Here is a 12,649-nt window from a genome sequence, read left to right on the forward strand (position 1 = left end):
CTTTTTCAAAAACTATCTTTTCCTGCAGCAAGCAGATTCATTAGATAAGCATTTATTGAGCTCCTACAATGTTCTAGGCACAGGTATGCTATTTATTTTAAAGTGATTTTATGTATTACTATCTAGCTTGAATTAATGTCACTATGAGTTCTTATCTATGTTAGAGAGGATAGATAACAATTGTTGTTACTATTGGGAAAGTTTATTTAGTTATTCCAGCTCTCCAAAATGCTATTGAGTCTATAACTTTTGCCAAATGAATATGTCTTTCAGTGACACAGAAAAGAATCTGTTCTTTCTAATTCTATCCTAATTCTAATCCAAGGCTTTTGTCTAAATCTTCTTGTAATGATCCAGTGTAATCGTAAAGTACTAAGAACAGCATCTGGCAAGAGTAAGCTCTCTATAAATATCAGTTATTATTATTATTAGGTGTTCAATGGAAGGTTTTTTTCATCTTAATTTCTTATAGTATCAAAAATCTACTTATATGAAACTTAAGAATATTACATAGAAAATTAAAATCATCGTAATCATATATTATATGATATTTCTTCCTTCATGATGAACTACTTATACTGAATTTTATTAAATATTTTACTTCCCAGTATAGTCTCTCCTTTAAATATATCCTGAATAATATAGTCAGATAACCACCTGAAAACATTATGTTTATTATACTATTCTCTTATGTTTAAAAATAACCCCTAATTTTCTATAAATTCAAGTTCTTTATGAAATATCAACACCAAGCTCTCAGCAAAAATCCTCAATATCATTTAGGTAGTCAACTTATTTCTTGCTTCCTAAAAAAGGCATATTTAATTGACCCAACATTTACCACAAACCTATTAGTCACAATGCATTTATTAAATACTTACTATGTGCCACACACTGTGCTAAGCATGGGGAATATACAGAAATTTTAATAAACACAACTCAGTCTTTATAATTAAGAAGCTCACAATCTAATGAAGGAAACAACATAAAAACAAATAAATAATTTAAAATATTTGCAGTATAGATAGGAAATGATCATCAGAAGGAAGGCAGTAGAATTAAGAGGTATGGAGAAAGATACTGTGAAATCTTAGCTGTGTGAATGTGAAACCCACTACCCACTTTTATGATTATAATAGTATTAGCCGTTATGTTTGTAACACACAAAAAAACATAGTTTGCTTTGTATAAATTATAAACATTAGCTAAGAAAAATATAGCTTAGGGTGATATTAAATCATACTGACATGCACTTTGATTTTAAGGATATAACCCCAAAGTTTCTACCATGCCTACCACATCCTGATGCATGTACAACATAAGATAGTCAGTCAGAAGGTGGAGGGCTGCCTTTGTGTGTCTGACATAAGTCATTCAATCAGGACTATGTGCTAGGTGCAATGACTTATGTCTTCTATCAGTCATCCAGCAGCTTACTCCTGACTTAATAGAAATTATCAGCAAAAGACATCAAACCCTGATTTCTTATTGCAGAGACCTTGGAAAGATCAGACATAATAATAGATATTAATTAGTTACCACCCATAGTGATGTTTTCTGTATTTTCCAGTTTATTCAGCACTTGCGTTGTTAATTAAGACCTGTCAAATGTGAAAGATTTATCTTCTTCCTATTTTAATTGTAACTACATTTTCTGTCTTCATTCTGACACTGTGTCATCAGGTTTCAGTGCATAAGAAAGGCTATCTCCTAAAATCTGAGGTCATTGGTCTTGGTCTTGACCAGAGTCCGGCTTTATTGTGAGACTGGCCCTGTCTCAATAAAACTATTTGTTATTGGCTTGAAGACTTTTCTTCCCTTATTGGTGTTTCTGCTAATAAATTTTCAGCACAGCTGGCACATGAAGGAAGCCAAGGAAACCAGTAGTTATAAATTAAGATGGACAGCATTTCAGGCCTTGGTGATAGAGAAAATTCACCAAGCTGAGAGATCAAGAGTCTTATTCTAAGAACAGTAAGGAGACTTATGTCCCTGGATCAAAGGGTACAAGAATGGTGGGTGTGAGGTATAAATAGACTGAAGAGCTTTAGGTGATTAGATTAAAGTTTTTGAATGCTAATCAGAGGTTTTTGTATTTTATTTTGTAGATGATAGGGAGACATTGGAGTTTAATGTGTAGGAAGTGACAAGATAGACCTGTAATGTTGAAAAATCACTTTGGTGGGTGAATGATTCATTTAAGGGAGTAGATTTATGGCAGGCAGACCAGTCCATAGACTATTGAAATATTTCAAACATGAAGAAATGAGTGCCTGCACCAGGGTAGCAGTAATATAAGAAGAGAGATGATATATTCATATATCAACAAAATTAAAATTAATAGGTCATGGCAACAGATTAGGTAGGGATACAGTGGGGAGAAGAATAGCAAAAAGTTATGGATAATAAAAATGTTGCAAGTTTGTGGAAATGAGAATATATGAATTCCCTTGAGAGTAATAGGGACATTTGGAAGCAAGGAATTTTTAGAAAAATTTTCAATCTAAGTTCTAGATATATTAAAATAAAAATGCTTACAGTTTAAGATATCTGAAATTCAACTATAGATTGTAGTTTTGAGGACAGCAGAAAAGTTAGGAATAGATAAGTATATTTGGGAATAATTAGCTTGATAATGATGACTGAACTCATGATATGATGAGATCACCAAGAGAAGTAGTATAGATTGGAGGAAAAAATGATAACCTAGGACAAAGCTCTCAATGAATGGTCTCATTTTTTCAGTAAAATATGAGGCAAGGTTCTCAGTTTAGTGGGTTGGGGAGAAGGAGATCAACAATGAGGAGATTGAGAAGGGAAAAAAAGAAGTATGAGAGAGCCACTGTGGTAAATACAATAGTTAATGGATAAAAGGGTTGTAAAAAGAATCCAGCAGCAGTGAAGATCTAATTGATGTTATATTACACAAATTATACAACTCAATCAATATGGGTAGATTGTTTCCTCCACCTTCATGAAGCATCAGAAGTGAAGGGAATAAATAGGGAAAGTCATCCAAGGCTGGGGTTTGGCAGGGTACACTTGGCAATATGAAAAACATTGGGTCAACTTTCTATTTTCTCTAACATAAATCAAAATACCATTAATAAATGTTTCCTTTGGGGTATATGAAAGAGGAGACTGTTAATTTGAAGGGGAGAAATCTACTCCAATGGGTTCCATCCCATTGCCCAAGAGAGTCTCTCCCCATTCCTGTCCACTCTTAGGTAGAAAAACAGGGGATTAAATTAAATATTTATCTCGGTTCAGAAGGGTGAGTCAGAGACAGGAATGGACTATAGGTGGGGACTTAACAAGCTGGGGAAATTGAGTTTGGCAGTTTGTGAAATGCCAGTTGACAAGAATGACTTTGGGCCTTAACTGCCACATTGATTCTCCTAGCCAGGGAGTCTGTGAAACCAACAAGTGACATTGTAGTACAAGGACACAAGAATTATAAACACAGGGTTTTAATAATAATTTGAGGGTCAGGGATAATGGGAAAAGGTCATGTTGAATCTTATCACTAGGGACCACACAGGGGCTGGGAGAATGGGTTAAAGCCTACACTAAACAAATCAGACTATTACAGAGTAGAAGGGAAAATGGGTCTCTCACAAAATCATGTCTTCTTCAGCTCCTCTTTGTGGCACATATAATGGGTCCACAGAAAGGTAAATCCAGGAGATGCTAATCAAGGAGTTTGTCTCAGACTGGGATGTCCACCACCCCAGCTAGATCTTCTGGCTCACTCCATGTTCCCAGGAAAGTATTCCTTCACAGTGGTAACTCCACTGTCCTTGGGCTCCTCACTGGGCAGGTAAAGGCATCCACACCCTCTTCTTTTCCCAGTTTTACCAGAGTCCTCAAGGGCAAACAGTTTTTTCCCCTTCATTCGATTTAGAATGTCCCTGGCTGATAGCCAAGGCTTTTTCCCTTAGTCTGTCTGCTAAGTCTGCTTTCCTACTTTTAACGTCTATTTCCTATTACACCACTAGACATAATAATGTCAATGTAATTTCCTGGAGTACAGATATGACCATGTAATCTCTCTACTCAAGAAACTCCAATGGCTTCCTGTTGCCTCTACAAAAAAACAGAAAACCTTCTTTTTTTTAAGTCCTACACAACTGGGTCCCCAAAAATGAATGTACATCATTCTCTCGACAATCTATAATGTGGCAAAATTGATTTTCTCTTCCTCAGGCATGATATTCCATCTTCTCTCTCTGGGCCTTGAAACTGGCCATTCCCTATTATTTGGATTGCGGGCCTTTCTTAGATCCATAACATAGAGGCACAATATTTATTTAACAGATAGATCAGGCAGAGTATTATACATGAAATCTCCACAATTGATGGTGTCCTTCAAATTGGAACTCATGTTTTAACTTTATAAAGAATTATAAGTGAATGATGATATGATAATGATGATGATGATGATGATGATGATGATGATGATGATGATGATGATGATGAAGGAGACAGAGTTAAAGCTGACTTTCAAGATTTCAGGAGATGATTTAGGTCGTGATGGTATCATTACTAGTAAATGAGAAGTGGGGCAGCTGTATGGTTCAGTGGATTGAGAGCCAGACTTAGAGATGGGATGTACTAGGTTCAAATCTAGCCTCAAAAACTTCCTATATTTTTGACCCTAGGCAAGTCACTTAATCCTGAATGCCTAACCTTACTGCTCTTCTGCCTTGGAACCAACACATAGTATTAATTCCAAGGTGGAACGTAAGGGTTTTAGAAAAAAATAAAGTAAATCAGAAGGAAGCAGTGATAGGTCTCATACACAATACATTCATGCATTTTTAAACTTAGTTTGATATTTAGTTCTTTTCTTTACATCGAGTTCTGAGAAATTGATGGATTATAAATCAGAAAAAAACAAACAAATAACTGTACCTATTCAGAATAAGAAAAAAAGGCTAGACTAAACCAATAAATGAACAAGATAATTAGGTGTTTTTTTTTTTGTTTTTTTTTTGTTTTGTTTTTTTAATTTTAAACCCTTAACTTCTGTGTATTGACTTATAGGTGGAAGATTGGTAAGGGTAGGCAATGGGGGTCAAGTGACTTGCCCAGGGTCACACAGCTGGGAAGTGTCTGAGGCCGGATTTGAACCTAGGACCTCCTGTCTCTAGGCCTGGCTCTCAATCCACTGAGCTACCCAGCTGCCCCGAGGTGTTTTTTTTTTAATTGAAAGTAGAGGCTAAAGGAAATATTCCACTTAGTTCTGAGATGATAAACACTGTCTGAAGAAACAAAACCCTTTGCAAGAGCTCCATGTTGAGGAGAAAAATGGAGATGTAGGTATTTTCTTTTCTTTTCTCAATTGACCTGGAAGCCACTGTTGCTGATTCTACAATAATCTAATATTGCAATGTTTGCTGATACTAGATTCATCCCATCAACTCCTGAGAGATAAAGATGATTAGAATAGTTGTGTTAAAGAGATAATATAACCTACTGTTTGTTTTGCCATTACTGAAGAGAGAAGTATCCAAGCAAGAAGACCTTTGACATGAAATATTCCTCATCTACATCAATGAGAAACATATGTCAATAGGGTCCAAATGAATGATATTGCTACTCTGCGGGGGAGTGGTTTTGTTCCTATGATACATTTCTTTTGCATTTGATCCATGACTGCAAATGTTAGTTGAAAGATTTGTTTTCTTTTAGTGCCTATACATTTGAATTAAAATGATGTGAATATTTATATTAATCCAAGGATATCATCAAATATTGCTTTTTTTAAATACTGCCCTAGGATGAACACAATCTGAAAACAATAACAGAGACAGAACTAATCTCTGATTCAGTTTCTTCATTTATGATCTTTAAAAAATGCTTACCTTGCCCACATACTGAGTGTCTGTACCAGTATATTCCTCAAGCAAAAAAAACTGATTCCACATCCAACCACGCTTGGTGCGACGTAGCATTTTCCCATGATCTTCAGAGATACTGAACTTTCTTCCTTTTTGTAAATATCTGTTCATTCTTTCTTGTAGTTGTGTAGATTCAACCATATGAAACATATATATCCAGAGAAATAATGTCAGACAGGAACAAGTCCTCATTATGCACAGTTTTGACAGGATATCAATTTCAATATTTCTTTTTTGCTTTCTCTCTTTCTCCTTTCTCTCTATCTCTCTGACACACACACAGTGCCAAATGTCTTCTGCTCTCAAAAGACCTAAAAATGGGCAAAATAGGATAGATTACTTAATTGTTAGGTAATTTAATTCAATACAACTATTATTATTTTATTTATTTATTTAAATGTATTTAAATGAAATAGCAATAACTATTTCTATATTTTATTATACATAGTCATTGAAAGCTAATGTCATATCTATGAGTAAACACAATAATTATTAAATGTCATAAAAGAGGTGGTTAAAATAATATTTAATAATTTCACAAGTAAATTACTCATTAAGATATAAATATGGCTTGTATTGAAAAAATTAAACTTGAAGAGAAGAGAGTACTTCATATCAAGTTTGTATCTACAAAAATTTTTGTCTAGAAAATGTAAAATGTTTTCCAAAGTGAGTATCTATGGTACAAATCTATGGAGTGTATGAACAAACACAATGAAGGAAGATGTGAAAGAGAATTCTTTATTTTCTTTGTCTATTTTGAGTTAATCGATCAAGAAACCTCTACTTAACACTTTGTTAGCCACCAAGTAAGAGAACTAACAAGTCAATAATTTGGAGAGCTCTACCCTTTTAACTCAATCAGAAACTTGTGAATCTTGATAAGAGTTTACACCCTCAGAGGATGAGAGGTGGATCCCACAGACACTGATCCCGTGGACAGTGCTAGGCAATTTGGAAGCTGTGATTGTCCCCTATAAAGAGAGGAAGTGACAGGAAGTGATGTAGAAAAAAAAAGATTAAAAAAAGTCTGGAACTTCCTGTCCTGGACACTTCTCTTATGGACTTCTTTGGAGGACAGCTCCTTGGGCTCTTCTCCTTTGGACTTCTCCTTGGGACTTCTGAGTTGGAGAGATTTGTGCCTTGGTGGCTCTGCAAGGAGACCCTCTCTGTTTGTTGGAACTTCAGTGAGATACTCACTTGAGTGTGAGTTCTTTGGAGAGACTTTTTCCTTAGATCCTGAATTGGCTTGCTGGTGAGTGACTCAGACTTCCACGTGAAAATTGTAACCTTTTTCAGGGAGCAAGATGAATTTCATTGGATCAGCACTTAGGATATGCTAAGAAACTCCTTATCTCTTTCTCCCCTTCATTTCATACTTCAACTCTTTCCCTTCCTCATTATAAATAAAAGCTGCTAAGTTTTTTATTGCTTAGTGATAATATTTTGAATTTGGTGATCACAATATTGAATTTATATCTCTCTTATTTAGTTAAAACTCCCATTCAGCCCTTATGCGGATAAATTTTATGCATGATAACCAATCATAGAGCTTATTTCCAAAAGACTCACATCTGCTCTTATCCCCCTATGTTCTCCAGTTTTGTCTCCAACTTTCCTATACAAGTCAATGAAAATTCTAATTATGAGCATGGATATGAGCCTTCAGAACTATTTTAACCTAACTACTACTCAGGTACCCAAAGCAGCATATCTGTAGATATCATTGCAACAATTTATATCTTCTTTTCTCTCTTCCAAGATTACCAAAATTGCCCAACACATCACCACCAGTTAGTGGCAGGAAAACCTCTTTACATGATTTCCCCCAAAATTAACTATTGAATGAGTAAATTGAGCTCACAATTTTCATGTTATCTTTGAGTCATTACTACTGCTTATCCATAAGTCCAATCAGTTGCAAATCTTGCCATTTCTTCCTTCATCTCTGGCATCTGTTTCCTTCTCTGTATCCCTCTGTGCCAGACATCTCCTCTACTTGAATTGCACTCATTCCATTCATTTCTCTCTTTTGCCTAATACAGTCACTGATTACTATAAAATCTGCCATTCAAACAACATTCTCTATATAAAGCCTTTCCTGACCTGAGTATGCTAGAACCTTTCCTACCAAACTACTTTGTATTTAACCCCTTTTCAAATTTGTATTTTTTCTTCGTAATTATAGTCTAAACTCATCTGTGATTCTTTTTTGCTCATTTAGAATGTAAGCTCCTTGTGTGTAAGAATTTTTGGATTCTTTTCTTTATATCCTTAGTAACTAGCACATAACAAATGCTTGTTGATTAATTAATTGATTGCAGAAGAAAATCAGGGAAAGAAATTTAAAAATTATTGAAATACTGCAGAATAGAAATAAATTTCACAATGGAAAGGCAACTAAAATGATTTTCCTAAAATGATGTCATGTCAGCTCCTTTCAAAATAAATTATGGAGATTAACTGCTGACTTTTTGGAAAAACTTTCATTTCATTTCTGATTCAGCTTTTTATGAAATATATTTTGTTTTTATTTTATAATATATTAAATTATAAATACAGTAGTGATATGAAATTTTGTAAAAATAAATGTATATATTGGGAGGTGTGCAAAATATATTGACTGAGTGAAGAATCAAAATAGTTTAGAAACTATTCATTTAAAAGTCTTAAAATCTTTGATATATAAGGATCACTGAGTTAAAATTCCAATTCTATAGCTTAGAAATTATAGATTTTTGAGAAATTTACTTAATTTTATATTTATTTTATGCTTAGAATAATTGTTCTACATTAAATTTTCTTCTTAATTTATATTTATATTATGCTTAGAATAATTGCTCTACATTAAATTTTCTTCTTAATGGTGTGAACTTATATTTAATATTGATAGTTGAAAAAAATGCATCGTAAAATAGCTCCTCACCCAACCTCCCCAAATCCATATTTAAAAGAAATAAAGAAAGTGTTTTAATTAATTTTATTAGTGTGACTAATGAATTAAAGAATTAAAATCTAATTTTTGCAGAACCAACAGTGATATTGGCAATCTTCTTTGTTCAGGTGCACAGATTTTGGTTTCTATATTATAAAATTGGTTTCTTATTAAATTGGTTTTATTTGCTTTTAAACTTTAGAAATGAGCTTTTATGAGAGAAAAAAATACCTTTATAATTTACTGTTAGTGAAAATATTTTTACCACTTAGAAAGATGTGATCAATATCATAAATAAATAATTCAGGAAATGACATCATTTCTTATTCAATATTAATACATAATGTCTATTGTCTATTCAATTCAATCAGTAAAAGAAAACTTCACAATATATTGAAGTGAACCAAGTACTTCCAAAGAAATTAAATGACAGAAATGGAAAGAAGACAACAAAGAGAGGAAAAATTTGCAAATTATTAAAAATTATCGAGAATAATGGAATTGTTACTTCCAGGTTAAGATGGCATCAGAGTAAAAAGCAGCTGCTTAAACTCCCCTAACGCACACATACAGGACTCCTCAAGAGGATATAAAAATAAAATGAGACAAAAAAAGGAAATCCACAACAGAGCACAGCATTGAATGTACATGGGATCAGGGCATTTCCACATTATTAGTGGGTGAGATAGCTCTCACTAAAACGAGAGCTAAGCTACCCACTTCCCCACACACCACCTACAGGGTCAAAGCCAGCTCACAAGAGATAGAGCAAGTTTGGGGCATTCATTCAGTTCTTGGCAGCTACCTGGTATCACCAGGGCCTGCTCCTGAAAGCAGCAAGACTTAAGACCACAAGAAGCTGAAGAACTGGACTTTGAACACAGACATTGAGTGCAGACATAGACACAGGCACAAAATCACATGTGGATAGGGACCCTGAGCTTAGGTGATGAACATGGGTGGGGACCCAGTACAGAGGGGTGCATACTGTGGAAACAGTTCCCTGAGACTGCTAAAGTTGCTATGGGCAGAGAACCAAGCAAGGGGACCACCAGGAGTCTTGATCCTGAGAACAACTAGACTTGAGACCTCAGAAGCCTAGAGAGTGCAGACCAACTGTGGCTTCAAGGATTAAGCTGAGAGGGTACAAGGCTCTCTGACTAAGGTGAAAACTGCTCCACAGCTCCATAGACAGAGAGCCTGTTTGCCTCACCCAGACTTCTGACTGAGAAAGAAAAAATAATAATAAGCCAGATACAAGAAATCCAAAAGAGAAAAAGCAAGAATAAATCTTTAACACTCAACAACTTTTACACAAAAATTTCAGACAACAGAGCAAACAGCAGAGGAGAACAAACAAGTAATCTCATCTAAACATTCCCCCCAAAATGAAAAAAGACTGATAAAATAGAAAGAAACATGAAATATCTCAATGAGAAATTAATTGAGAGATCAAGAAAACAGCACTAGAAGAGACAATTTGAGAATCATAGGTCATCCTTAAAAAGCAGAAATTAATAGAAATTTGGACTCCATACCAAAAGAAATTATTCAGCAAAACTGCCTGGAAGTTCTACAACAAGAAGGCAATATAGACATTGAAAGGATCCATAGATCACCCTCTACACTAGACCCTGAAAAGATAACCCTCAGAAATATAATAGCCAAATTCAAGCAATTCCAAGTAAAAGAAAAAAATATTACAAGAAGCCAGAAAGAGACAATTCAGATATTAAGGAGCACCATTCAGGATCATACAGGATCTGGCGGCCTCCATACTAAAAGACTGCAAGGTTTGGAATATGATATTCAGAAAGGCAAGAGAACTGGGACTACAACCAGGATCACCTACCCATCAAAACTGTCTATATATATCCAGGGTAAAGTATGGGCATTCAACAAGATAGAAGATTTCCATGTATTTGCACAGAAAAGACCAGGACTAAATGGAAAGTTTGATCTCTAACCACAAAAAACAAGAGAAACATGAAAAGTTAAATAAGAAACAGAGGGGAAAGAAAAAAAAACTCTTATTTTTAAATTTATCTCTTTAAGGGCCTTAATAAGATCAAATTATTTGTATTCCTATGTGCAGAAATTTTATGTATAATTTTCAAAACCTGTATTAACTATTATAGTAATTAAAAGAATTATTCATAGGGAGAGGTTGGAGCACTAAGTGATCTAGGATGAGACAGGGTGGGGGGAAAAAGAGGTGGGGGTGAATAGTAGATGGCAGCAAGAGAAACTTGGATGAATAAGAAAAATAGGATATTCTATATCACACAAATAAAGCATGGGAAGAGGAGGGGATGAATATTCTTATAAGAAGGAGAGGAAGAGAGCATTAAGAGGTAATATTTAAACCTTACTCTCAGCAGAATTAACCCTGAGAGGGAAGAGTAGCTATATCCTTTGGGATATAGAATTCTATCTAACCCTACTGAGAAAGTCAGAAGGGATTAACCAAGGGGAGCAGGGGAGTGGGGAGGTCAAAAAAGGAGGGGAGGAGAGGGTGGAGGAAATTCATTAGGCATTAAAAAATAAGAAGAGGGAAATAACAAGGGAGGGGGTGGAAAGGGAAATAAATCAAGGGAGGAGACAAGGGGGACTGGTCTAAAACAAACCACTGGTTTAAAAGGAAATAGCGTAGGAAGAAAGAGTAGAATTAGGAGAGGATACAAAAATGTCAGCAAATACACAACTGATAATTATAACTCTGAATGTGAATGGGATGAACTCTCCCATAAAATAGAAGCAAATAGCAGAGTGGATTAGAAATCCTATAATATGTTGTCTACAAGAAACACATATGAGGCAGGTGGACATACACAGGTTTAAGGTCAAGGGCTAGAGCAAAATCTTTTGGGCTTCAAATGAGAAAAAGAAGGCTGGAGAAAAAGAAATTGAAGGTATTACAATAGGCAATGAGGAGACCAAACTATCACTCTTTGCAGATGATATGATGGTCTACTTAAAAATTCTTAGAGAATCAAGTAAAAAGCTAGTAGAAATAATCAACAACTTTAGAAAAGTTGCAGGATACAAAATAAATGATTATAAATCATCAGCATTTCTATATATTTCCAACACATCATAACAGCAAGAGATAGAAAGAGAAACACCATTTAAAAATCACCTTAGACAATATAAAATACTTAGGAATCCATCTACCAAAGCAAAGACAGGAATTATACGAGCATAACTACAAAACACTTTCCAAACAATTAAAACTAGATCTAAAGAATTGGAAATACATTGATTGATCATGGGTAGGACGAGTTAATATAATAAAAATGACCATTCTACCCAAATTAATTTAGCTATTTATTGCCATGCATATAAATCTACCAAAAAAAGATCAAGTATATCAAGGGAAATGAAAAAAAAAAAACCATGAAGGACGGTGGCCTAGTAGTACTAGATATTAAGCTACACTATAAAGCAGTGGTCATCAAAATGATATGGTACTGGCTTAGAGACAGAAGGGAGGATCAGTGGAATAGACTTGGGGTTAGTGATGTCAGCAAGACAGTGTATGCTAAACCCAAAGAGCCCAAATTTTGGAACAAAAATCCACTATTGGACAAAAACTGTTGGCAAAATTGGAAATCAATGAGGGAGAGATTAGTTTTAGATCAACATCTCACACCCTACACCAAAATAAATTTGGAATGGGTGAATGACTTGAATATGAGGAAGGAAAAAATAAGAAAATTAGTTGAACATTGAATAATTTACCTGTCAGGTCCATGGGAAAGGGACAATTTTAAAACCAAGCAAGAGTTAGAAAAAAATTACAAAATGTAAA

The 12,649-nt window shown here is 34.6% G+C and overlaps 1 protein-coding gene across 2 annotated transcripts in view; it reads right to left on the reverse strand.

The window, feature by feature from the left end:
* CDH9 (cadherin 9) overlaps window positions 1-6,095 on the reverse strand; it is a 146,210-nt gene extending 140,115 nt beyond the window's left edge. The window contains exon 1 of one of the 2 annotated variants that reach the window (XM_044657898.1): window positions 5,868-6,095. In XM_044657898.1, coding sequence (XP_044513833.1) covers window positions 5,868-6,095 — 228 coding nt within the window. The remainder of the gene's footprint in view (window positions 1-5,867) is intronic. The other variant, XM_044657899.1, reaches the window with a different exon arrangement.
* Between the last annotated feature and the right edge of the window lie 6,554 nt (window positions 6,096-12,649).

This window comes from Gracilinanus agilis, chromosome 1, assembly GCF_016433145.1.
Source record: "Gracilinanus agilis isolate LMUSP501 chromosome 1, AgileGrace, whole genome shotgun sequence".
NCBI lineage: Eukaryota > Metazoa > Chordata > Mammalia > Didelphimorphia > Didelphidae > Gracilinanus > Gracilinanus agilis.